Source organism: Xiphias gladius, chromosome 11 (assembly GCF_016859285.1).
Source record: "Xiphias gladius isolate SHS-SW01 ecotype Sanya breed wild chromosome 11, ASM1685928v1, whole genome shotgun sequence".
NCBI lineage: Eukaryota > Metazoa > Chordata > Actinopteri > Istiophoriformes > Xiphiidae > Xiphias > Xiphias gladius.
In genome coordinates, this window is record NC_053410.1 from 8,230,474 (window position 1) to 8,256,359 (window position 25,886).

Sequence of the window (25,886 nt, forward strand, 5' to 3'; positions counted from 1 at the left end):
TGAAGGAAAAGATATGATTGCGACAGAGAAAAGACACCAAAAAAAGAAATATGTGTGTTGGAAAGGGACAGTTTTTGTTTAATTATGAATAAATGCCTCTAAGAATCATTGTTGCATACCACAGAGAAAGACAAGAAATGCAATAAATTGTGACTTAACCAAATAAATCACTGGATGTGATTTTTTTTTTACAGTAAAATATTAACTTAATTTGTATCAGCAATGTGTTTGAATCCCACAGAATGTAATGAAGCATGAAGATTCAGAATGACTTATTGTGATCTATGGGGCAGTGGAAAGTACACTGGTACGAAGTAACAAAACCCAACAAAAGGTGATGATTTTTTGTGCACTAAATTAAACATGATAAAAGCAATATTGTTTCTTGATCCATCATGATCTACAAGCACCAAGCGACACTCACTTCTCTATTGCCTCAGCGTCATCCAAAGTGCTACAGACTGCCATTACATATTTCTGACCTCCTGTCCAGGGTGGTACTATTGTGCTAAATTATCACATAGAGCTTTCAGCAAAGATGCGCTTCTGCTTTGTGTTTGTTTGTGTGCGTATGTACCACTAATGTATCCAAAATTCCTAATCTAATCCAATCCCTTGTAACAGTCAGCCCTTAAGTGTAACACAAAAGAGGTGCATGTGCATAAAAAGTGCGCGTGTGAATGTACAAGATGCAAATGACATAGATATAGTACAAAAATAGAAAAATGCACACACACACACACACACACACTCACACAAACAAGGGTATGGTGAATGTACAAGATGCAAATGACATAGATATAGTACAAAAATAGAAAAATGCACACACACACACACACACACACTCACACAAACAAGGCTTTATCTCAGAGCCCACACATGGACAGCTTTTGGAAAAAGCAGACATGCCAACATCCCAGCCAAGGATTCTCTGCCATCCACATGCGCACTGCAGGAATCCCTCTCTCTCTCTCTCTCTCTCTCACACACACACACACACACACACACACACACACACACACACACACACACACACACACACACACACACACACACACACACACACACACACACACAGTAGATGTAAGGAGGCACCCAGCACTCCACTATTCCTGGACTACTGTCTGTCTTTCTCTCTTTGAATCTCTTAGATATCAACTGTCACTGATTATACTTTTGGAAAACTGAAAAAATGTAAAGATCACCTCAATTAACAAGTTAAACATTTTTTCACTGCTGGACACGAGATGTCTCGTATTCCCACTAAAATGTCCATTCTCAGTATGTGTGAATCCAAGGTTTCAAGTTTCTACATCACACTTCATAAGTTTCATATGTTTCATACTGAACCGAGACTGGCTCCAAACTACTTGTGTTGTCACAAAATCAGTGATGGTAACATCAAGCAATGCACACTTTTGAGTGGAGCAGGACTTTAAAAATTTACAGTATATTAACTGAATGTAATCGTTCCCTCTGTTTTTCTTCTTCATTTCTTTGATTTCTCTTTTAGCCTCTCACTCTCTCCATTACCTTTTTGTTTTCTTCACCAATCTTTCTATCATCCTTCACCTTTTTTTTCATGTTTGTTCCATGATGGGGAAATGTGTCTGGAACTCTATTTGCTTAGATATGGTCAACTTAAAGTTGAATCACCTTGGACAACCATACAGTATATGTAGGTTGCTTGTCCCTACCCTCAGATAGGAACGTACCAGCGGCAGGCGTACCGAACCTTCATCGTCATGGTAACAATTATAAACACACAGTTAGGGCTGTGGTTAGGTTTAGGCACATAAACTACTTGCTCAGGTTCAGGAAAAGACCATGGTTTGGGTTAAAATAAGTACTGTTAAGGTTAGAGGACCTTCATCGTCATGGTTACAATAATAAACATGTGGTTAAGGTTGTGGAATGGTCATGGATACAAGGAACACCGCTGATTGCTTTCATCGATCGATTCGCAATGGGTTTCACAAAGAAAACGAACAGCTGTCTCCTGTATAAATGTTCTGTTTCGTCAACCCATCCATTCCCCCCAAGCTCTACGTAATGCGGACTTTTTCGCTCTATATACTACATCACCTAACCTCCTCCTTTGCTCCTGTCATAATCAACTTGACCACTAGAAGTCAGCAAAACAATAAAACGTAACTATGGCTCATAATAAGCTGATCATACAGACGACCGGTGGGCTCGTTTTTTACAGGACAGTCTCGAGCTGGAAGAACAATCAGTGTCTTTCAAGAGATTTAATACCAAGCACCCTGTAAAATAACTGCTAGCAGCAGTGGTGGATTATTTTCCTATTTTTGTGACAAATTAGCCTGACTACTGTATATATACATTATACCTAGTATATATATGATGGACAGTAGTAACTTTGTTTTTTTATTCAGTTTCACCCAAAGTCATTTGACATAACTGTAGCATTATTTTAATCAACTCCTACTCTACCAAGATCTCTATGGTACACTAACCTACAATTCAGAATTACATTTTTCCCAGTTGTGACATCAAACAGAGAGGCAGTTCATAATGTCTTATTTGAGTGGTGCAATTTCATCACGTTAAAAAGTTGTTAAAGTGTGAATCCAGCGGTGCCGGATTCATACTTTAACAGCACTTAAATAACATCTCTAATGGCAAAATCCACTCCGGGAAATCAGCAATTCTTCTTTTGCCCAATACCCCTCTTCAAAAATAGGCAGGATATCCAAAGAAGTTAGCACATAATGGACTCCTGATACACAATATTTCACTAAACTCCTCTCCTTTCCTTACTTCTCTGCTCTCCTCTCTTCTCAGCAGTGGTTCCATTGCCACTGGTAGGAGGTATAATTAATCGGAATGGAAGCTGCGTTGTTGACCTTTTCGCAGGTGATCATCACAATGACGCGCCCATTAATCGGTCAGCCATCACTCTTCAACCACTACCTCTGCAATTATCACACAATCACTCACTCACATACACACACAGAGATGACACCACACAAACATCTTGCAGCACACACACACACACACACACACCTGCACACAGACCCATGGCTAAAGCAGGCATCTCTGCTGATAGAAATGGGAAATCTGAAGAACCTGTGATATAAAAAATTCACATGCAATTTATTCTGCTTTCACACTATCTGCTTGTATCTATCATACACACATGTGCATATACAGTAGTCCACTGTAAAATATCCTCTATTAGCTGCCTGCTCTTTCTCTCTCTCTGGGCGCTGTACCTGACTATTACCTGTAATGATGGTGACATTACAATAATGATAACAGTGTTTGCTAATGCTGCACTTAGCACAGATGCGCACACTCGTGCAGATAGATACACACATACTGTACACAAGCTGATTTTGTTCAGTGTTTGTGAAGCTGGAAAATAGCCAAGTACTTTTGCTTTAACCTAAAGCATGTCCATCTTCTCAGCTTGTGTGTGTTTGCAGGTGCGGTGGAGGGTAAACAGACATAAATGCAGTTTACTCACATCTAAAAATTTGAAATAGCCTAAAGGAAGTTGCTGGTCCACTGTTCCATGACCAGTTCTGAAAAACGGAAACCACCATGCCTCTCTTCCAGTCATGACGCACTGTCTTCAACCTCCATCAATATAGAGGGACATGAACCAAGACAGCCCAACACTGTCCAGCGCCTGCAGCATCTCAGGGTGAAACTCGGGGAGTTTCTCAAACTGTTCCTTTCATTATCCAACAATATCACCAGTCAAGGTCAACAGTTCTACTCTCCTGCTAAAATAAGCCCCTGCTTCTCCCTCCAGAGTCGTCTAAAGGTTTGCCTGCACCTTGTTGAGGACAAAATAAAGTCCCTCTCCATGTCCTACATGAACTCCTTTCACACCTGTTGTTTTGCTTTGACAACCACCGCACCTGCCCACCGTCTGACCCCCTGATATCTGCCTGCAGATTTGGAAGCCTTTTGAGACAACCAAGCCCAAAAAGTAAAGACCTACACCTTCAGCTTCCTTCACCACTAACAAAGGCTGGGTTGCTACTTAGACGAGTACCACTGCATGTGTTACCCCCCTAAAAATCACTGCCCACATGAGCAATGGAGTAACTAGGCAGGATCCCATGCAGAGACTATAAGAAGGCCAGACACATTTCAAATAATGACACTTTGTTATTTTGTACTGAATCATAGCTAAATGTTCTTTAAGTAGTTATCATAACTCACTCCCTTGTGTCGAAGCAAGGACCTTACTTGGCTGGATGGCACATCTTTGGTGCTTTTTTTAAATGATGTGATTTTTTTTTTTTTATAACTTCTTAACATCTTCTAATACTTTTTATGTCAAATAAAATAAGCTGGCCTTTTTACAGTGTAGACACCCAAGCAAAACATTATAATTCCCTCCGACAGGGAGGTTATGAATTCAACTGTGTCTGTTTGTTTTTTGGTTTTTTTTGTTTATTTGTCAGCAGGATTAAGCAAAACTTGGTGGAGGGATTGGGCATGGCGTGGGAACGAACCCATTCTATTTTGGTGTGGTTCCAGTTAAAGGGGTAGATCCAGGAATTTTTTATCACTTTCCTTAACATTGAAAGATAGGGGATTTTTGACATTTTTGTCAATATTTGGCCGTGGTGGAGATATGTGCTCTACAGAGTGCCATTCTAGTTTATTATAATTTTTTTCCCCAATTCTGACATGCTCAAAACATGTTTGTATAGTAAAGAGTGCAGATAAGATCATTTTTGATTTGATTTTTCATTCTTTCTCTCCATGCATAGATACTGCAGGTATGTACTGGCCAGGCCTAGGATGTAAAAGGCTTACGTACACTTTTATTTACCAGTACAACTGTGTGTGTGTGTGTGTGTGTGTGTGTGTGCCTGTGAAAACAAGTCAAGGTTGCAGTCTATCCCTTTTGATTGCACATATAACTTGAATCACATTTCAGAGTAGCAATTTCTTTCACAGATCCTTCTTACCTTTCTTCGTTTTTTTTCGTTTTTTTTAAGTCATGGTGCAGGATACACTTAAAATCCTGGTGCCTTTTATTTCACAGAGCACAACTGAGCGATAAAACAGATGTAATTCTTGATTAGCCACAAGATCTACATTTCAATGACCGACGGGCTAATTGTTATGTTTATGTTGCTCTATCTCTCCATTTCCAGCTCCATTTCTGCTCCTCCTTCCATCCGCCCTCAACTCTTTCTTTATCTTACTGTGTCTCCTTCCTTGTCAAGGCGCAATTATTTGCAATTTGCCTAAGTCATCCATTTGCTGGGACACCAAGCATGAAAACGAGGCAATTTGGTGTAAAATGGAGGCAGGCAGGCATCTGAGCATATGTATGTATGTGTGCATGAGTGTATGAGTGTGTGAGTATATGTGTGTGTGTGTGTGTGTGTGTGTGTGTGTGTGTGTGTGTGTGTGTGTGTGTGTGTGTGGAAAAGGCGGGGAAGGTCCAGGCACTGGTGGGGGTTCCTGCAAGAACTGTCACGCAAAAGTGAAAATTCACACCATGAATGCACACACAGAAGTAAATCTGCCTGTATGAACCTACCAGTCTGCACACATGACGATGTCAAAATGACCCTCTAGTGCTGAAATGTCCGACTCACAGTCCCACCTCACTACCCTGTAAGACACACATTAAACAGAGACCAAAAGTAAGTATTTGCAGAGCGAGTGACAGCGAAAGCCAGTGTTCATGAAACTGCACAGCGAGCAACAGCAGTTTGTCCGTCTTTTGTCCTTCACCACTTCTTTTCTCTCTTTCCAACACTTTGGGCTTCTTGCTGCCTGACACCTTTCTCTCTGACCCCCACTGTTTTTCTGCTTCAGTAGAGACTTGGAGAAAGCGTCGGGGAGGGACAACATATCATCTGTGAGGTAAAGAGAGGGAGCTTCTGACATGACACTTGACATTTATACTATGTGAACACACACACACACACACACACACACACACACACACACACACACACACACACACACACACACACACACACACACACACACACGCACACACACTCCCACACACAGAAAGGCTACATCTATACATGTTATTCAATATCCCTCTCTCTTCCTCTTTCTTAGTTTATTGGCATGGCCATTGCCAAAGCAGGTTATATATGTTTTGCACTATAAGTACAGTGATTCAGAATGATATTACTACAAAATATTTACTATAAAACCCTATATACACTATAAAAAAAGAAAATACATATTATAGGATGAGCTATAGTTTGGGAAAATTGAGAACTTAGACATATTTTGGTGCCTCTAATGCAATGTAAGATTCTTCCACAAGTAAGTATTACATTTGGGTTTGGCAATTTAGTGGAGAGTGAGTCAAATTCTTGCTATTAGAGTAGCAAAAAGTGTTGCCAATCTCGTGCACCAGTCTCAATGGCCAGGTTGTGGTCACGCGTCTATACTTCAAAAAAGTCTTTCCAGTTACTGGTCACTCATGGTGCTCAGACAGTTTAGAAATTTGTAGATTACCAGTGGCTGTTGTGTTTTATTTGCTTTTTATTTGGCTGTAATTTGGTTGATCCAGATTTAGTAAGTGCTGCGCTGACACTGCGTACTCTTCCTCCATCTCGTTTTCCATTCCATTTTCCCAGTCTCTCTCTCTCTCTCTCTCAGACTGTCAGGCAGATTGGGGTATTATTAATTAGGCATTATTAACACTCAGTAAACAAAACATTAGGCCCAGCTAGAAACACAATCTCGATTCGCGGCAGGAGGTCCCAACGCTCGCACACACATACGCGTGCATGTGCACACACCATCATACGACATGCCCCTCCCTCTCCCTCCCCTTGTCCAATCGCATCATGCCCTTCGCCCTCTCTTGTGGTGCGGCGATGACAGCAGGCATAATCTGAAAAGAAAACAATCAAAGTAATGTAGCCTAATTATACGTTTACTTTTTCACTCCATCTTCCACTCCTGTAAATATGTGCAAGAGGGAGAAATGGAGAGAGAGGGAGAGACAGAAGAGGTAGGGGAGCAAAACAGTCAGTCAATGGCAAAATGCCTTTTTTGAGACAGGGACAACAATTAACTATGTTTTAGCCCGTCCTTGCATATGAGGTGTGCATATGTGTGTGTGTGTGTGTGTGTGTTATGGAAAGTTCTCTTGATGGTTTCTGGATGAGAACTCCCTATCAAAGGGAATCATCTTGCTTCAATGATTCTGTGTGCGTGAACACACGTAGACACACGTGTTCTACTTTGCAGCATGTCATTTATTTTTCAGACTTAAAGACAGAACAAAGTAAAAAGATAAAAATCTGGTTTGATTGTATTTTAAGTTAGTGGTTCATTTAATTCACATAAGACATTCATACATTACAATGGTATAAAGCTGGTCAAAAACTATCACTTACAGATATTTGACAATTGCGAAAATTGAACAAAACAATTTCCCATTTATCATTTGGAAATTTCTGCCAATAGTTAAGTCAAACGCTATACAGGTGATGAATAGGTTTAGATATCTAAAAAGGGAAACTACTACACACACAAGAACAAACAACATAAATCAGTAGATAATATTTTGGTGTTTGTTCCAAGATTAATTCACGTTGTCAAGAGTTGAAAGTAGGCCTACAGAAGAGTATACATGTATTCCTATAAATAAGCACGATTTAAACAATCTTTCTTTCATCCTCAGTATTTCATTCTCAAACTACACAGCTGGGGAAAAATATTTCTCTTACCTATTGTGTAGCTTTTGTGTCTCTTACTTACCATTCACTTTAATCTCATGTAGCTTTTATGTTTGTTGGTGTTGTTGTTACTTGCTTAAGAAGGGAGGTTTAGTTGTGCTGTATCTGTGTTGAGAATGACTAAAATACAGCCATGGTTGGGATTTATACTCCTACTCGGGCCACCCAAACTAAAAATGTATGCACTCACGGTACTGTAAAAACATCCACCACATGGCATATAGTAGGTTATGTTTACTCGTTGGCTTGGAGTTCAGTAAGATATAGGCCCCAATCAAAGAGAGAACTTTTAGGAGAAATATTTGAACACTACAACAAGCACTGCACACTTTCCACTCTTCTATCTGACTGTAGTGATAAAGGACCCAGAGCAGCAGTCATGCTGTGAAAATGGTCTCACCTGGCAGATACATGTGTTGACCCGAACTTTCCAGCTTGCCGGTTTCTCTCAACCAGCCGTCGAACATCTGACGTACCACGGTCAAGGATTCATTATAGACAAACATATTACATCGTCATTTGTAGGAAAAGCTTAAAGATCCCATATTATATTATGTAAATGTTCTATTTGCATAAATGCAATGACGCTTAGAGTAGATAAAAAATTCAGAGAATCGCTGTTAAAACTGTATTTGCTGAGTCCTTGCAGTTAGGCCTCTAGTGGACTTAAATTCAAATTAAGGCCACTGTGTGTAGAATATGAAAATTTCCATCTCTGGCACCCAGTGGCAGTATCAAAAAAAAAAAAAATTGTGATAGAGAATGATGTCTAGGAAAATTGGTCAGCAAAGAGTTTGAACCAGTTTTCACCAGGATTGTCTTACAGTATTTTTCCACCAATAAAAAGTTTTGCCATCTAAATAGTTTGAAAGATATTATAATTGCATAAAATTCTATGCACTGTGGATTTAATATATATTTTCTAATCCAATTAATCTTTTTGCAAATACTAATTTATAGCCAAATATTGGAAATTCTTCGTGTGAACCATAGCGTGTTTGAAACATGAAACGTGGATCCTGATGGAGGAAAGAAAATTGGTCATCTACCTCCTTCATTTACATTCCCCTAACGAATCAGGAGATTCAAACTACCAACTGTCCCATCAAAGAGGCCTCCCAGACAGATTTGTTAGAGCTAAATCAAGAGACACAAACTCTAACTAAGAACCTATTTAGGTAAAAACATATATGGTAGACATCCTCATAGAGAAAGTATGAATGACCAGAGATGAACTCCAGGGATAGGGAGCTTGCCTGCAGAAGCAGATCACAGCAGCCTCTAGTTGGATCAATGGGAAGGCTTTTAACCACAGACACACACACTCACACTGTCCTTCTCACAAACACACACACAAACACACACATGCAGATAATCACACACAAAGGCACGGCGATTGATGTCAAGTTGTCTATTAAGACACTGGCTTGTGGAGTTGCAAAGCAATTCAATTAGGATTTCCTTGTCTTTAAAGCCTACAAAGAGCTGAGACAAATCCAATTGACAAAGACAGAGAGCAAGAGAGTTAGAGAGATATAGTGAGAGAGAGCAGGAACACGTGATAAGTTGATGGACGAATTGATAGCTACAGAGCCAATCCAAAATCAAAGAGGCCTCCCAGACACAGATACACATTAATATGTAGGTTAGCGTACATTTATACACAAGTGTAAATATGCAAGCATAGGCACACGGCACACGGCACACAACACACACACACACGCACACGCACACGCACACACACGCTAGACACCTGTGCATCAGTGTGTTATGCATAGGGATGACAGGGCGAAGAGCAGAGCAGCTTACTGTAATCTCATCACTAGCACACCACTAGGGGAGAGGTCAGCAAATGCACAAACACACACACAAATTGAAAACACACACAACAAAATGAAGAGGAAAAAGTCAAAGAGAGAGAGAGATATTTTAGTATTACTGACCATTAAAGTGGAGGAATATTTGCTCCCATCACTTCAAGCGGACAAGTAGCAGCCAATGACATGCATCAATCATTCTTAATGGAACATTTCAATTGATTTTTAGCATGAGTATTCAAGGTCACTGCAACAGAGTCGCTCCTCTCTATGCTGTGTGTTTGTGTGTGTTTCTGCACTTTAAATGAGATCAACAACTTCTAAGGAAAGAGAAAAATCTATTCTCTAGATATATGTAACTAAATGTCGCCTATTCACAACTTCTTTTTCTAAATTATCTTCTCATCTATTTCAATGAATACAACTGAGTGCTATCACAACCCATGATCTCTTGTTATTGTAACACTAGCCACACAATAAGGCTATGCAAGACAAACAGTGGTCATTAGCACAAGGCTAAGACCAACAGCTTCCTCCGTGAGAGGAAATGCCACATAGTGCCTGCAGTATGTGAATGGGCCAATTTGGCTGAGCCCAGAAGAAATTATCTGTCTTTCTCAACGCTCCCTCTCTCTTTCCGTTTTTGTTCGATCCATTCCCGCTATGATTTCACTTACAATTCTCTCTATGTGTTTGTTCTGTGAAACAAAGCAGTTGGTCAATGGTGTATTGTTTGTGTGCCCTTGTGCGTGTGTGTATGTTCTGCAGGCTCCATAATGTTATTGTTTGGTCTTATTGTGATCAGTAAAGGAGCATTGTAGCTGGCTGAGACAGATATATTGTCAGCAGAGCAAAATATGGAAGTGCCATGTCGGTCAATGGGGAAGAAATGCGTATTTATATTTCCTGCTTTTGTGAAACAACTGTAACGAGTCAGAGCGTCTTTTTCTTTCTGCATAGCTGTTGAGTGAATAAAGCAAGATCTGGAAGGATGGGAGAAAAAGGACAGCAAGGATGAAAGAAGAAGGGAAGAAAAGAGGGAAAACAAGAGGCTATAAAGGAGATCAGAAAGGGACATGGGTAAAATTGAAAAGAAGAGCAAGATGGTTTGCAAGCTGACAGAGTTGATCAATAACCCACTCAAAGAACAAATGTTGGCAAAAAAAAAAAAAATCAGACCTAAAGAGTTGTCCCAAAAACTTAATTATAGGCCTAAACCTTAACCACACAAAAACATTTCAAACAAACCTTGATTCTTCGTGCTTCCAAAACACTCATCAAGCCCTAACCCTAGCCTTAGCATTAGATGAAGTCTCGAACAAAATCTGACAGCATGGCAATTACTGTGCTCTTAACTTGGCATTGTGGGCAGCTAGGATTGGTAGATGCCATGTTGAGCGCTAGTGCTGGATATTTGTCACTCTGGGTGCCCCATCTGCTGCTTTTGCCTAAAGATAAAAGAGGTGGATGGCTAATCTTCTTTCACTCCAACCCAATCTCCAGTTTTTGGGCTGAAACACCAAGGTACCAGTACACAGTGTATCGTTTATGATACAGCCCCAAAGAGTCAAGAAATTAATCTTGGTCACACAGCCTGGAAGATATTGAAACAGAATCAGAATTTACTAGTATTAACAATGGATTGCAATGCCTCAATTTAGATCTATTTAATAGGGAATAAAACTTGGCACGATGATTTTGACTGATTAATAGGATATTACCACTTGAGGAGTTGCAATCATTTTATTGATGTACATACATATATATACATATATACATATACACACACACACACACACACACACACACACACACACACACACACACACACACACATATATATATATTATATTATATATATATATATATATATATATATATTATACATGTGTAACAGCATTTAACATGTGACACTTGCCAAGAAATATAACATTTTTACGTGAAGTGTAAGACTTCACATCACATGTGCTTTTTGAGTCTGTAATATTTATATATTATATATATATGAGGTTATAGTATATATATAAGTACCATCTAATACTTAAACACACATGAATGTGTGCAAATCAATGTGATTTGCTATTACAAACCCCAATAGAAAAGACAAAAGTATTCACAGAAACAAATTCATGTGAATGCATATAAATAAATGTGAGCTAGAGGAATGAGGTAGAGATGGAGAGATACACAGAAAGAGACGATGAAAGGATACTCTGAATGGACTTCTCGTTCCCATCTGATAGCAGAACTTCCTTCACGTCAGCACAAATGGCAACCTGAGAGACAGAGAGACAGGAAAGAGGCAGAGAAATGAAACAACACAGAACCACAGAACAAAACCAAAAGCACCCTTAGATGAAGCAAACATCTGAAAACACACACACACAATAATGACATAACCATATCTACAAAGCCTCACTCTTGGCAGCCCAGCCCGCCCCATCCTCTCTCTCCATTGCTCCCTCTCCTCCCTGCCATTTCCCTCTCTATCTTCACCCCATTTTTATGTCTGCATTATTTTAATCATTCAATCAAATCAGTCAATACTTTTATCATTGTGGCTAGCGGTGGGGGCTGCTATCTTGCTATCACTCTGTTCAGTAATTGCATTGTGACAGGGGATGATGGCAAGCGCAGAGCCTTTTCATTTGACGCTGGGTGTTTATCGGGCCGAGCCATCACTCCGTTCGCCGCTGTCACTCTGCACTCGGCTCGCCGGCCTGCCTGATGCCCTTCATATAACTTTGCGGTGCAGACTATGGGAGACGAAGAGAAAGAGAGGGAGAGGGAGGGAGACAGGAGAATGGATAGAAAGCTTTGTGCTGCACTGTGTGTCTCTGTGTGAGGAAGATATAGATAGAGAGGTGTGTGCTTTACTATAACCTCATCTTTTCACATTTTCTTTTCTCTGCAGATGCTTTTTTATATCAGCAAGTGTGTGTCAGGCTGTCAATTTCTGTTAAGGAGGATGTGTGTGCATATACACATGGGTGAGTGTAAGTGCAAGTAGCTATTGTGTTGGTATGCATGCAAATCCAATATGGCCGATTCAATGTAATCTCGACTCGTATGGCATATAGAAAATAAGAATTATGTGGTATATCCAGTGTTTGAAAATTTCTGAAACAAACAGAACACACACACACGTATGCTTTTACCCACACGGACACACATGTTCAGGTGCTGCAGGGTGTGTGAGGGGGTCACTGAGTGCTGTGCTTTCCACCATCTGCTCAAATGGAGGAAGGGACCTCCAGGCTGAACCAGGGCACCCAGCTGAAAGTTCAGGAGCCCAACCTGGCAACCCATTAGCTACACCCCGCCACCCACCACTAACACTATACACATGCAGAGTCAGGCTGTTTCAAATGCTCTCAAACATCTTAATCTAAAACAATGTTGTTAAAATGTCAAACTGTACACCACTGTCAATTGGTAATACGATATCAAACAATAACCATACATTTTATGTGTTTTAGGAGCAATACTTAAGAGTTGTTTAGTACTGTCTGAAAAACACAAGTAATCGTGATTAGAGTTGATTAAGAAAGAAATTAACTTTCTTCTAATGACTGATAAGCAATTTTTGAAGTGTTTTGTTATTGATTACTACGTTTGGACCTATCTGGTTGAATAAGAACCGGATTGAAACAAGAGTTTGGTCATCAGATTTAAAGACGGGAATAATTTGAACAGATTTCCGATAAGAGAGAGAGAGACACCGAGAGATTGGTAAGATCGTTTAAAAAAAAAGAGCAATATAAGCCTTTTCATGAAGTATATATTAAATGGTCTATTTATAGTCTATTCTTTGAAGTTGTATTAACTCTTTTTAAATTCAGAGAAGTTTAGAGATGGAAAACCTGGAGCACTGTAGAATGGAAAAATTGAGAAGGAAAGGGTTATTATACTTGACAGCCAATTTATTTACAGAGTAAATATGTGCATCATTGAAGATCATTGCAATTTTTCTCAGCTTCAATTATTACAATGCAATGAACCTTGACTTGAATACAGGTATTCTTTTTGTCAGGCTCTCTCATGTAATGGTTTTAAGTATTTGCCATAAAAGTTTTTGGTTTGAACATTTTGATACGGTGCTTTACACAGTTCAGTGGTGCATTTGCTTCTGATTTTGATGTTGAGATTTGCATTATTCTTCCCAGATCTTACAGATCAGTAGTGTTTGCGGGAGTGAGCTTTCTGGATTAGGGGTTGGAAAATGTCAACATTTATCCATGGCATTATGAACTAACATACACGGAGTCCCATAGTCTTATTTAATTTGGTTATATAGTGTATCATTATAATTTCAAATGAGCTTAGAGTATATGTATAAGTCTATTTTCGGGACATTAGAAGAGAAACAACACATGCCATTCTAGCATATCTGTGAGACTGTACTTGCTGCAAATGGCAGCATGGCGACATGCTCACAATGACAATGCTAACATGGTGAAGTTCACCATCTTCATTTAGTGTGTTAGAATGGTCACATTTGCTAATTAGCACTAATCATAAATTACAGCTGAGGCTGAGGGGAATGCCATTAGTTCTGCAGGTATTTGGGCATAATCTACAGTATTGAACAAATTGAAACCTTGAGTCAATGATGACACTAGAGGAAACGTTAAGAGATAAACCAAAGTTAAGTTAAGGTAATATGGTTTTCTGTACCAACTTTCATGGCGATCTCTCCAAGTTATCGAGACACTTCACTCCAAACCAAAAAATGTCAGCCTGCTGTTGGCACTACATGAAAAGTCAGGGGATCATCAAAGTTGTTGAAATACATCAACTGAAGAACATGACCGTGATCTGCAGCAAATTTTGTGACAATCCATCAATGCTGAGATATTTGACTGGTTAAGCGAAACGTTAGACTTGCCAGTCGTGCAAGGTAGTAAGGGGATCAATAAAGATATTAGGATTCTTACGCTGAGGACCATAAATGTCTGAAGATAATGTCATGGCTATGCATCAAGTACTTTTTGATCTACTTCAGTCTTGACCCAGGTCATGGACCGACTAACTGACCAGCAAAAGGGCCACGTCTCTAGGTTGGGCTAAATCCTCCACCTGGCTTATCAGTGCAAGCCGTGTGACAGAGATCATAGTTTTCAAAGCAGAGTACACAGCCATGGGTTGAAGGGGTTAACCAAGAAATGACCAGAATATGAGCTCTCAAGTCTGCCAAGAGAAGCTGGTCAATCTAACACACTAAGATTTGCCGATGAGGCTACGAATGTTAAGATACACATTTTAATTTGATTGCATGTGGTAAGGTACTGTAGATGGAACCATCAGGACTCTCAGGTAATTTCTGGAATTTTAGGAAGAGTGTTTTTTCCTGATTTATAAGCAAGTGTATGGACTTTTTTCGCAACGAACATCAAAGATACAGGAATGATGTCCTCGGAAAGTGTAAATCACATTGAATCTAAAAATACTGTATGTGTATTATGTCTGTGTGTTCAAATTTTACTGAGTTATGACTCCAAGAAGGAGTAAAATCTTTTACACAAATTGAGGCAGTCAGGTGTTAAGAGTTTCAAAGTACCTCAACTGCTGCCAGGGGCTGTGTGTCTCCTGCACAGCTCCAACTGCTCACTGTGTTAATAAGCAGGTCAAATCATCAGGACAAACTACAATAACTAACTTCAGGTTGATTTTATGAAAAACAGATCGATGGCACACAGCTGTCTCTTTCACCTCATGCAGTATCTCAGTATAACTTTCCCTGTGCCTCAGCCCCCCGCAATTCCCCCATGCCCCCTGGGGAGGCACAGTTTGAAAACCTCTGGTCAACATCATCACCATGTAGATGAAGAATTACATCTAATATTATCCCAAATTCTGGACTGCAGTTTACCATGACACTCCTTGGGGATGTCTAAGAAAGGAAGGAGGAGATTAAATCAGGGTGTGAAAATTATGTAGAATATAAAATAAAGAATTAAAGCAGGGGGTTGACTGAATGACAAAAAGCAGGGTGAAGGGGAGGGACAAGTGCTACTACTAAAAAACTTGTATGTGGTGTCAGTGACGGATGAAGGAGGGAGGAGGGGAAGGAGAGGTGTGAAGGAAGGATTCCATCTCAAGCCACCAATGTCATAACATGGTGTATTGACTGCCAGGAGATAAAACCAGGCTTCCATTCACACACGCAGGCACGCACACGCACTCACACGCACACACACGCACGCACGCACACACAACACACACGCACGCACACACACACAACACACAGAAAGGCATCTAGCAGATCGATGGGATATTGACGCCTACTATGTGGACAGTGCCTTAAGACCCTGGCTAATAAACCCTATGGCTAACTGACTTTGGTATATCTGAGTGTGTCTTTGTGTGTGTGTGTGTGTGTGTGTGTGTGTGTGTGTGTGTGTGTGTGTGTGTGTGTGTGTGTGTGTGTGTGCGTGAGTGTGTGTCTGTGTGTTTGTGTGTGTGTGTGTGTGTGTGTGTGTGTGTGTGTGCGTGCGTGTGCATGTCCGAGAAACATGTCAAGGGAGGACAGCTTTTAAACCTGTAGCCAGTCCATACAGCTAGGTGTCCCTACCTGGGTGGGCTGGTGACTCTGTGCTTGTGTGTGTGCGTGTGCGCTGATAAACAAAATGAAAGCCCATAATCATTATATCTTATGCAAAAATAATCCTTCATTAATCCTAAAAACTGGCTTCACATCTGAACACATCACTCTATTTTTCAAATTCAAAAAATATAGAAAAGTTTGGAAAAACGTTTCATCCACATGTAACACAACCAACATCAAAACTGCCATATTTAGACAGTGTTTTACCTGGCTATTCCTTCTATAGCCTGCTATGGAAAGAAATCCTGGACCACAATAACAAAGTATTTTATCTTATCAAAGAGTCTAACAAAATGACACCTTGAGTTCCTAGCTGAGTTTTTTCTCTTGAGACATTTAACAACGCTGATCAGAAATTTACACCAAGTAAATGAGTTTGGGGGGAGCTTGGTAATTCACAATAAAAATACAGCAGCCGGAGGTGCAAATACTGTTGCCATACTAACAGTTACAGCATTTGACCAATATAATTCAAAATGGAATACAGGCTAAAGCTAATAATTCAAGAATCTGTGAGTTAATATACTGTTATAAATTAAATATGTGGAATGGGACAGACTGTCTCCCACCGTTGCTGTCCACTGAGGACATGAAGCCTCCCAGGATACTGGTATCATGAGTTCAGCCTGGAAACTTGGCAGCAGTGTTAAGTAGACTCCAGAATCCATCAAGCAGCTGTGTGTTTTCTGAAACTGATATTCATTCCGGCTAACAAACACATCTTCATCATCATAGTAATTACATGGTAATTTAGCAATGTCTGTAATCTACGCATATGACACATTATACTTTTAATTTATAGCTCTACTTAAAAAAAATTCTCCTAAAAAAGGTTACCATTCTTAGAATCTTTGAAAATCATGGATCCAATTTTGGAGTATATTGCCAGAAGCAGGTGCCTAACATGACTAGGTCTGCCTAATTTAGGAGTCCTCTGGATTACCCCTAACTGTTCACAGATTTAGGAGCTGGTTTCAGCACTAATATGTTTTGTAAATTATTCCTAGACCAAAAATTCAAGTGACTTCACTCATAATTTTAAGAGTTATTCAACCAGTTAGGAGCTAACCATAGGCTTAAGATGTTCTGTGAACATGGCCTCAGGTGGTTAACACTGAAGATCAGACATGTGACCTACTGTTAATTTACCGTGGGTAAAAACTTGCGCATGCATATACTTGTAAAGGTACGCAAACACACACATGCACACGCACACACACACACACACACACACAAAGTGAATGATGAGTGCATATGAACAGGTATAGATACTGTGTGCCCATGCTGTTTGTGTATTGATTGGTGAGGGTCAGTTTCATTAGGGAGGCCAAGCCAGTTGTCGCACATGAATCTGTAAATGTGTGTGTGTCACTTACCATGAGCCCCGCAAGACAAGTCATACCTCCTCCTAACTCACACACTGCACCCCTGAGAGACAGAGAAAAAGAGAGAGACGAGTGAGATTCACCTTGCTGGGCCAAACCTAGCAGTTTAGCACTAACACACACACACACACACACACACACACACACACACACACACACACACACACACACACACACACACACACACACACACACACACCCTGTACAGTAGAAGCACACAAATGTACATATACACACACACACATTCTAAACACAGCAGGGTTAGAAATATCAATTCAACCATCAACCTGGAAGCTGAATACTGAACATTGAGAAGCACAAGCTCAATCAGCAGGAAATCTGAGAAAACACACACTCACTCACACATACACACACACACACACACACACACACACACACACACACACACACACACACACACACACACACAGAATCCTGTAGCTTGCATGCTCATTCAACCCCTCTCTCCATCCTCTTCCTCCTTTCATCTCCCCTTCCCCTCCATCTCTACCCCTCTTTCATCCCTCCTGCCTCCCTCCCTCTCTTTCTGACCTTCACTACGCTGCTCTGATCAATACCCCTCTCTTTCTCGCCTCCCGCCTCTTGAATGTTAAAACAGGAAATCAAAGGGTGATGTTCCACCTTGAGTGGAAATCAAAGGTGCCTGGGTGCTTTTCAGCCCTGTGCCGCAGGGCAGGCCAGTGCTCAGCACACGGGAGCAGGGAAAGAGCAGCACAGAACAACACAGCGTGGCATGGAAAGGTACAGAATGACACGGGTAGCAAACGCTTATGGCGGGTTGGCAAAGTGTTGGTGCTGACTGGTTTTCTGAGAACTACATTTATGAACTTGATGTACTGTCACAGTGTTGTAGATTAACACTTTAAATGTAGAAGAACTGATGTATTTTGATAAAATGTTAAACGGATAACTGTATCTCACAACAGCTATTTGTTGGTATTTCCAGGGCTGTTGCTACTTTACCTTCCTCCACCTCAATGATAGTAATTTTGTTTTCAATTTTTTTCTTTAATTTTACTGAAGAGGAGAATTTTTTTCAAAGCAAGTTTTTCTTTCACTACTATAGTGTTACAACCTGTCATTGCAAAAAGCTTTCAATAAGTATGCACAGGAAGAATGCTTGCCCTCTTCCTGTTTTGTATCATAAAGCAATTTCCTGTCATGCAGAAGGTTTCATGTGAAATAAAACATGGCTGAAGGAAGGCTGTTGTACACTGCCAAGCATCTTTAAAAATGTTTCAAAATTTAATTTCCAAATGTTTTACTGATGTAAAACTCTTATCTGTCTTTTCTATATGGACAATCAAATTAGCTAACAACGTACCCAAACTTGCTAAACTGACAAAAGTTTAAATACAACATTAAAAACAATGTTGTAGATCCTGATCTACGTGAATATAATTAATCACAGCTGTTAGTCTTTGTTTTCTTGGTGGAAGAGTTGAGTCTTTTGACAATAGAGTGAGCAGGTTAAAACAGGGGAATAACTCACTTGAACATGTGATGTTTCTGCAGACAGTAATGAGCCATCGCCTCTTCAGAAGGCCACACACCTACGTCAAAAAAAGACAAACAGAGGGTTATTTACTCATAATGCCTGACTGATGTTACATTGCAGCGACATATATTTATTTGCATTTATCTAGCTTATCTCTCGTGTGTCACAGTGCTTTGATTCCAGTGTCTCAACATCAAAACACGTTAATATTGATATAAAGCTGAAATAAAAACAATGAGTGTTCAGTGAAACATAATTGGATGCATTGTATTTTCCAGTCTGTGTTAATTTGGTTCTCTTGCGGTTTCCACCTTGCCTGTGATCCAAGGCTTCTCTGTCTGTCCGTCTGTCTATCGTAAATCCTTGCAACACACTCTCTCATTGGGCACTGTCTATACAAGTGTGTATGTGTGTTTGTGTGTGTGTTTATGTGTATGACAGGGGGTCCGGTGGGTGATAATCACAGCGTGCAGGCCTGTCTGGCTTATCACCTACTGTCAGCCCTTCTCCTTCTGCTGTGCATGTAACACACGCACACTTGCATGCTTTCTCCCAACACACACACACACACACACACACACACACACACACACACACACACACACACACACACACACACACACACACACACACACACACACACACACACACACGCACGCACCCAGAGACAAATACACACATCTTGGCAGTAGAAGAAGTAAACATTCATTTGAATAAAACTTCAGCTTTTTGCTTCTGGCTTTGAACAAGAAGGTTCAGCTTGGCGCCGGCTGTGTGTGTGTTAGTGTGTGTGTGTTTATATGAAGGAGTTGTGGAGAAAAAAAAGAATGAGGGGTTTATAGAATGAGTTGGAGAAAGCAAGTGAGGGAAGGAGACAGAGATAGAAAATGAGCGAGGTAACAAGAGAAAGCTGGGCAGGCAGGAAGGGAGGTGTAGAGGAGAGAGAAAAGGTGGTAGTCGATATAATAAGCGGCTTACAGGCGGTCTCTCTTCACCTCATGGGGCAGACATCACTGCTCTCTCACTCTCCCTCTCTGTGTCTATCTCTCTCACTCGCTATCGCTCTCTCTCTTCCCTCTCGCCCTGGTCCGCCAAGATTAGCTCAAGCAAGAAGGATTTAATAATGCCTATTGATAAAATGTCCAAATATTCCTTTTCCCCATTAGAAAAAAACACGCTCTCTACATCTTGACCTGACAGCATACACGCACACAAACACCCACACACACCCACACACATACAAATACGTTGACAGCCAGAGTAGCTATTCTGTGTGTCTAAAGAATGTCAAGACATGTAAGGCTTAAATAACGACATTTTAAATTTCATCTGTTATTCCTCTTCAGTCGGGCGCTTGTCACACACTGATACAGAAAACTTTATACTATGAACTGACACATCAGCACCGCAGGAATTTATACTGTATGTTAAGTTGTGTTGTTTGTTGTGTGCACATAAATATTTTCTTTTATCTGATATTTTCTGGATTTGAGTTCTTCATAATTAAGATTATTGATAATGTGTTTAAAGGATAAAACTGGATTTATCCTTTTTTTTTTTTGTCAATAACCCCATTAAAAGTTGAAAACAAACAATGCATTTCTTTTTTCGATTCTCTGATTTTCCTACATTGTCTCTGTAATTAATCTCAAAAAATGGGTCTCAAACATTAGTCAAAAAGGAGTAAACAGTGCAATTGTTGGCATTATTTTCAGGAATTAATAAACATCTGCTGCACTAGTGAGTTTTCACCACAGCAGAACGGTGTATGGGAGATTGAGTCAAAATAAACACTTGTAAAGTGCTGCAGTAATGAAGTAAAATGTCACCCAGTAGTGACAACAACAAGAATATAGCTTAGCGCTAGCCTTATCCTTTAATGAGGGAAATTTTTTTAAAAACTTTTACTGTGTTTGAGTAAGGCTGGAGGATGAATCTTATTTATTAAATAAGGGACACTCAGAATCTCTATAGCTAAGTTTACACTGATCCAAATAAATAGCCTGGATCCCATATAATTAAGCCTGAAAAAGCTATAACCACCAATGACATCTAACCAGATAATAAACCAGACAATGAGCCAGTTCAGTCTTTAACTCATCGTGCTGTACTTAATCCAGACACATAAAAAGTAATAATGCCATGTATTGATGAATTTAAAAAATACTCATTGTTACATTTTCTCAATTTATAATAATAAAGGTTTTAGATACTCTTGTCAAGTCCTGAGTTTAAGTGGAATCTGGACTTGTTCATCCTCTAAAATAGGTGTATGTGTGGGGTAATGTGTGCCTGAAGCTGCATCGTAATTTTTCCCTCCCCCCTTTAACTTTGACCCCTCCCCTTCTGATTGTGTGCTCACATGAAACAAAATGGTATCCCAACACAAACCTTTGCCCTGTGAAATGACACTTAAGCCCCTCCCCTCTATGTCAACAGATGTGTGTCACCATGACACTTGATATCAAGGGCCACCCAAAGCATCTTGGGGGGATGAACAGTAGAGGGTGGTAATGCAACATCAAACTGGGTGTGATCCACCATCTAACGAAACAAGCAGAAGAAGAAAAATGATGGCCCTCATACTCGCATCTGCACTCTCTTTTTGTTTTCATTCTGCTGTTGATTTCTGATGATGTGTACATGTCGTGAGTAACATCGAATTTTTGCATTGTGAAGTTACTGTAACACCTCCCCACCCTGAAGCTGAAGGGGAAGGTTTCAGAGGGAGAATTCAGACAAACCCTTAATTCAGGTGTTTTTCCTTTCAGGGTGTCTACACATCCCTAAAAGGGATTGCATATCTGTATGTGTTAAACCAAGATGCCTCAAGGCCACCTGTGATTCTTATATCAAGAAAAATAATACCAGATAACACTGTGCTCAAGAGTTTAGTCCAGTCACAAAAATGTAAAGTGCTAAACCTGATATGGCCTGCCATGTCTTCATCATCTCTCCCAGTGCCCGTTTCTGTCCACTAACTGGTGCCCACACTCCCGGATTAACCTTCTTTCATAGAAAGTTATGTGCCTGTGTGTGTGTGTGCAGGTGTGTGTGTGTGTGTGTGTGAACACATTTATGTGTGCGAGAGAGCGCAAGACAGAAAGCACTAAGTAATAAAGCTTTGTAAAGCATATGTGAATCTGATGGTTAATCCCCAACTCCAATAACATTAATAGCCCAGGGTGACAGGAACTATGTGTGTGTCTGTGTGTTTGTGTATGTGCGTGCATGCATGTGTGATAAGTATGTGGTGCCTGTTGATGTGTGTTTGCCTCCCAGGTCGAGGTGAACTGCAGGAAATGAAGGGATCAGGAGTAGAGAGCAGATTACTCTTCCTGAGGATAATGAAATTATTTCTCACCTTCAATTACTAGATGAGAAAAGAAAGCAGTGTCGGTGTGTGTGTGTGTGGGTGTTTGTGTGTGTGTGTGTGTTTGTGTGTGTGTCAGCTTAATATAGTTATCAGTCCCAAGCTCTAAACCTTGTCAATGGTGTTACCCCAAAAACAAAATGTGGGGTTTAATGGAGTTGTTTGCCTAAAACGCTGTTAACTCGCCTCTGGGTTGCTACCGTTAGTTTTGGAACAACTAGAAACTGTGAGACATACAAAAAGTTGTGTTTTTCTGTTGTAAAAAAGGTGCTTCTTAAAAATTAAATGTGTATCATGTATGGTGGCTTTGGATGTCTATTGTGCATGTGTTCATTTTTGTACATGTGGAGGTTTGCCCCTTGTACTTTTGCAAACCTCTTTTCCCCCTTTGGAGTGTCTTATTCATGCTGCTATACTGTAGGGATGCACACTTTTCTCAAAAATATGTAAATGCATTCACAACTTTATTTTCCACCATTGCCTGACCAATCACTGGTGCTTATTTTAAGCACACGTTAGTCTCTGCACGGGTGACCTGCAAATATAACCTAAAACCTATTTCTATGCACAGATAAATTCTTTTATGTCTTTGTGTGCTGTGGTAGCATCATTATTATTATTATTATTATTATTATTGTTGAGTACAATTTTATTCATATATAGCTTTAATAAGACATAAGACAATTTCACGTGAATTACACATTATTTAATTACTTATTTCTTACATGTGAAGTGAAGGCAGTTTTCTGGCCGTGTAGAATGTTAAATGTAATAAAACCACTTTATTTCCAAAGATGGATCAGTGGTAATGAAATCTAATCATTATCTCAATACAGATATTCCTGAAAGAAAAAAAAAATGTGATTATCATTTCATTTGCAGGCCTTTTGAACGGTTTCTGCTTCATTGACTGATATCAATGCTTTTAGCTTTTTAATTGTATCTGCACAACTTGCTGAGGCAGAAAAGGATGTTACTGTTTTTATTATACACATGCATCTTTTGGCTGGACTGCAACAGCAGGGCCAGCCCTATAAATGCAAATCTCCATGACTGTCTGACTGACTGATTGAGTTATAAAGTTATACCATTGGTCGGCCTGCCGAATGTTGGAGTTTCCCCATTGGCTGCTGCTCTTTCAGAATGAATTGGCGCAAACAGTTTCTATTTTGTCATCAGATGGAAGTTTATAGGCAGTGTTGCCAATTTAGCACTTTTGTCACTAGATTTACCGACTTTTCACACCCCGTTAGCGACTTCCCTTCACAAAAGCACTTAGCAACAAATCTAGCGACTTTTTGTACAAACCTTAACTACTCTCCATAGAATGGAGTTGCCAGTATGGCCCCATGAGCACAAGGTGGGGCTTTCCCTCCACAGGCACACCTTTCTGTGTGTCTCATTCAGTTGACCACACGGCAGCTGACACAGACGTGAATGAGCTTCTAACTTTCTCCCTGAGTGATCATTTTACAAGTAAATGTAGCCGAAATGTCTTAAACTTATGTGTAAGGTGATTTTGTCAGACGATGTCATGACTAGAAAATCAGGACTTTAACAGTGCAGAGCAGTAGCTTGGACATGGCTTGGAAGTGACTGATGGTTAATATGTAGTCTTAATGGGCTGCGTTTCAGTCACTATTTCAGAAGCAAACAGATAAAGGGCAGTCCAGCCAAACAGAAGGTTTTAACCTAGTCTTGTTTTCTTGAGTGCTTACTTAAAAACAAGTCCTAAAGACACAATTCATTCCTGGCGTGTTTTCTAAACTCAGATACACACGATGTTAACAGTACTGGAGGTGAGAAGCCTGCGGAACCAATCAGATTTCTTGATTGCAGCTACCCACTGATCTACAGCATAATGCCATCGTCCTAAAGCCTCATCCCTCCACATCCTGGTGACCTGGGGCTGACCCTGGGAACTCCAGGACTTATGGCAGTGCTAATCTGGCCTCAGTAGCTGTCAGTAATCACACGCACAGGGATGGAATTAGCCATCCATTCCTCTGTTTTCTGCTGCTTATCCAGAATTGGGCCGCGGTGGCAGCAGGCTAAGAAAAGTAACCCAGTAACCAGGGTGTCCTTTTCCTCTCACCCACTTCTTCCAAGTCTTCCTGGGAGATCCCAGGGCATTTCCAGGCCAGGGATCAGACAGCAGGGATGGGATTAGCTAAAGGGCTATTTCAAATATCTGATCGGGATCCAGGTACTATTTGGCGAAAGGCTACCTAAAATAACTGAATAGCTAAGCCAAATTAAGATAACAGTACTTGAGACAAGGCTGTAACTCTGTTCTCAGTACCAAGAATAAATTAAACACACCTTAAACACATTCATTTAAAAGATAACAGGATTTGATTAAGTGGATTTGTGCTGAAAGTAACATGGATGCTGCTTTTCAGTCTGTTTAAACTTCTACAAAGTTCAAGCACTCTTCATGTAGTCCAAATGTTAAAAGACAGGTGGTCTCTGTTAGGTCTGACATATTCTAAATTGTCTCTGACAACTCAGAGACAACAATTTACCATCACAAAGATCATTTTACAAGTAAGACCTGCTAATGATGATTGTGTTTGCTTTACAGTTTAATAAAACACATTACTGATGCCAGCTGCTGTATTTACAGTTACACCTGGGCCTTTGAGGGTTTGGTCAACAGTTTTCCTAAACAAAGCTGCAATCTAGCTCAGTTTCTTTTATCTCCAGGAAATAAAATGTTTGTTTTTTGCCCTTCTTTCCTCAGCCTGTGTCAGGGCTCCTACTAAGGGCAGAATGCTGCTGTAAAAGGCTATCAAGAGGATAAGGTGAGTAGACGAAGAGATATAGGAGGAGCAGGAGGATGAGAACGAGGAGGGAGATGATCAGAGTGGAGAGGGTTGGAGAGCAGAATGGTGAAAAGCTTTAAAGGTCGACAGAAGAGTAGCGAGAAGGAAGATGTGGGGAGTAAAAGGAAGGGGAGTCGATCAAAGGAGGAGGAGGGAGAAAGTTAAGCAGGATGGAGGAAGAAAGCCACATGGAAGTAAAAGTAAAACTATACATGGGGCACATACAATGGGCTGAAGAACGAATGGGTAGCAAGAGGAGTAAGAAAAGGAAAGAAGAGGAGGAGGAGCAAGAATGAAGCAGGGAGAGGAGTGACAAGGACGAAGAGTAGGAATGGGAATGAGAGGAGTAATAGGAGGGAGGGAGGATGGAGGATAGGAATGGGTGGCAAAAAAATAGACTAAGCATGGAAAGGGAGTGAGAGAGAGAGGTGTCAAGATGGGGTTAAGTGGGCCGTGATGTTGCTTTGTTCACACACACACACACACACACACACACACACACACACACACACACACACACACACACACACACACACACACACACACCTCTATCACTATTACATACTGACACATAAACACACACCTCTCTGTTGGTTTTGTTCACACAAACACAAACAGACACACACACACACACACACACACACA

The 25,886-nt window shown here is 40.4% G+C and overlaps 1 protein-coding gene across 9 annotated transcripts in view; it reads right to left on the reverse strand.

Moving 5' to 3' along the window:
- Positions 1-25,886, reverse strand: part of camkmt (calmodulin-lysine N-methyltransferase) — a 118,295-nt gene that overhangs the window by 17,776 nt on the left and 74,633 nt on the right. For 8 of the 9 annotated variants that reach the window (XM_040138651.1, XM_040138649.1, XM_040138650.1 and 5 more), the window contains 6 exons: positions 19,038-19,098; positions 17,516-17,567; positions 16,709-16,831; positions 11,745-11,808; positions 8,116-8,182; positions 5,540-5,614 (listed from right to left, as the gene is read on the reverse strand). In XM_040138651.1, coding sequence (XP_039994585.1) covers positions 5,540-5,614; positions 8,116-8,182; positions 11,745-11,808; positions 16,709-16,831; positions 17,516-17,567; positions 19,038-19,098 — 442 coding nt within the window. The remainder of the gene's footprint in view (positions 1-5,539; positions 5,615-8,115; positions 8,183-11,744; positions 11,809-16,708; positions 16,832-17,515; positions 17,568-19,037; positions 19,099-25,886) is intronic. The other variant, XM_040138655.1, reaches the window with a different exon arrangement.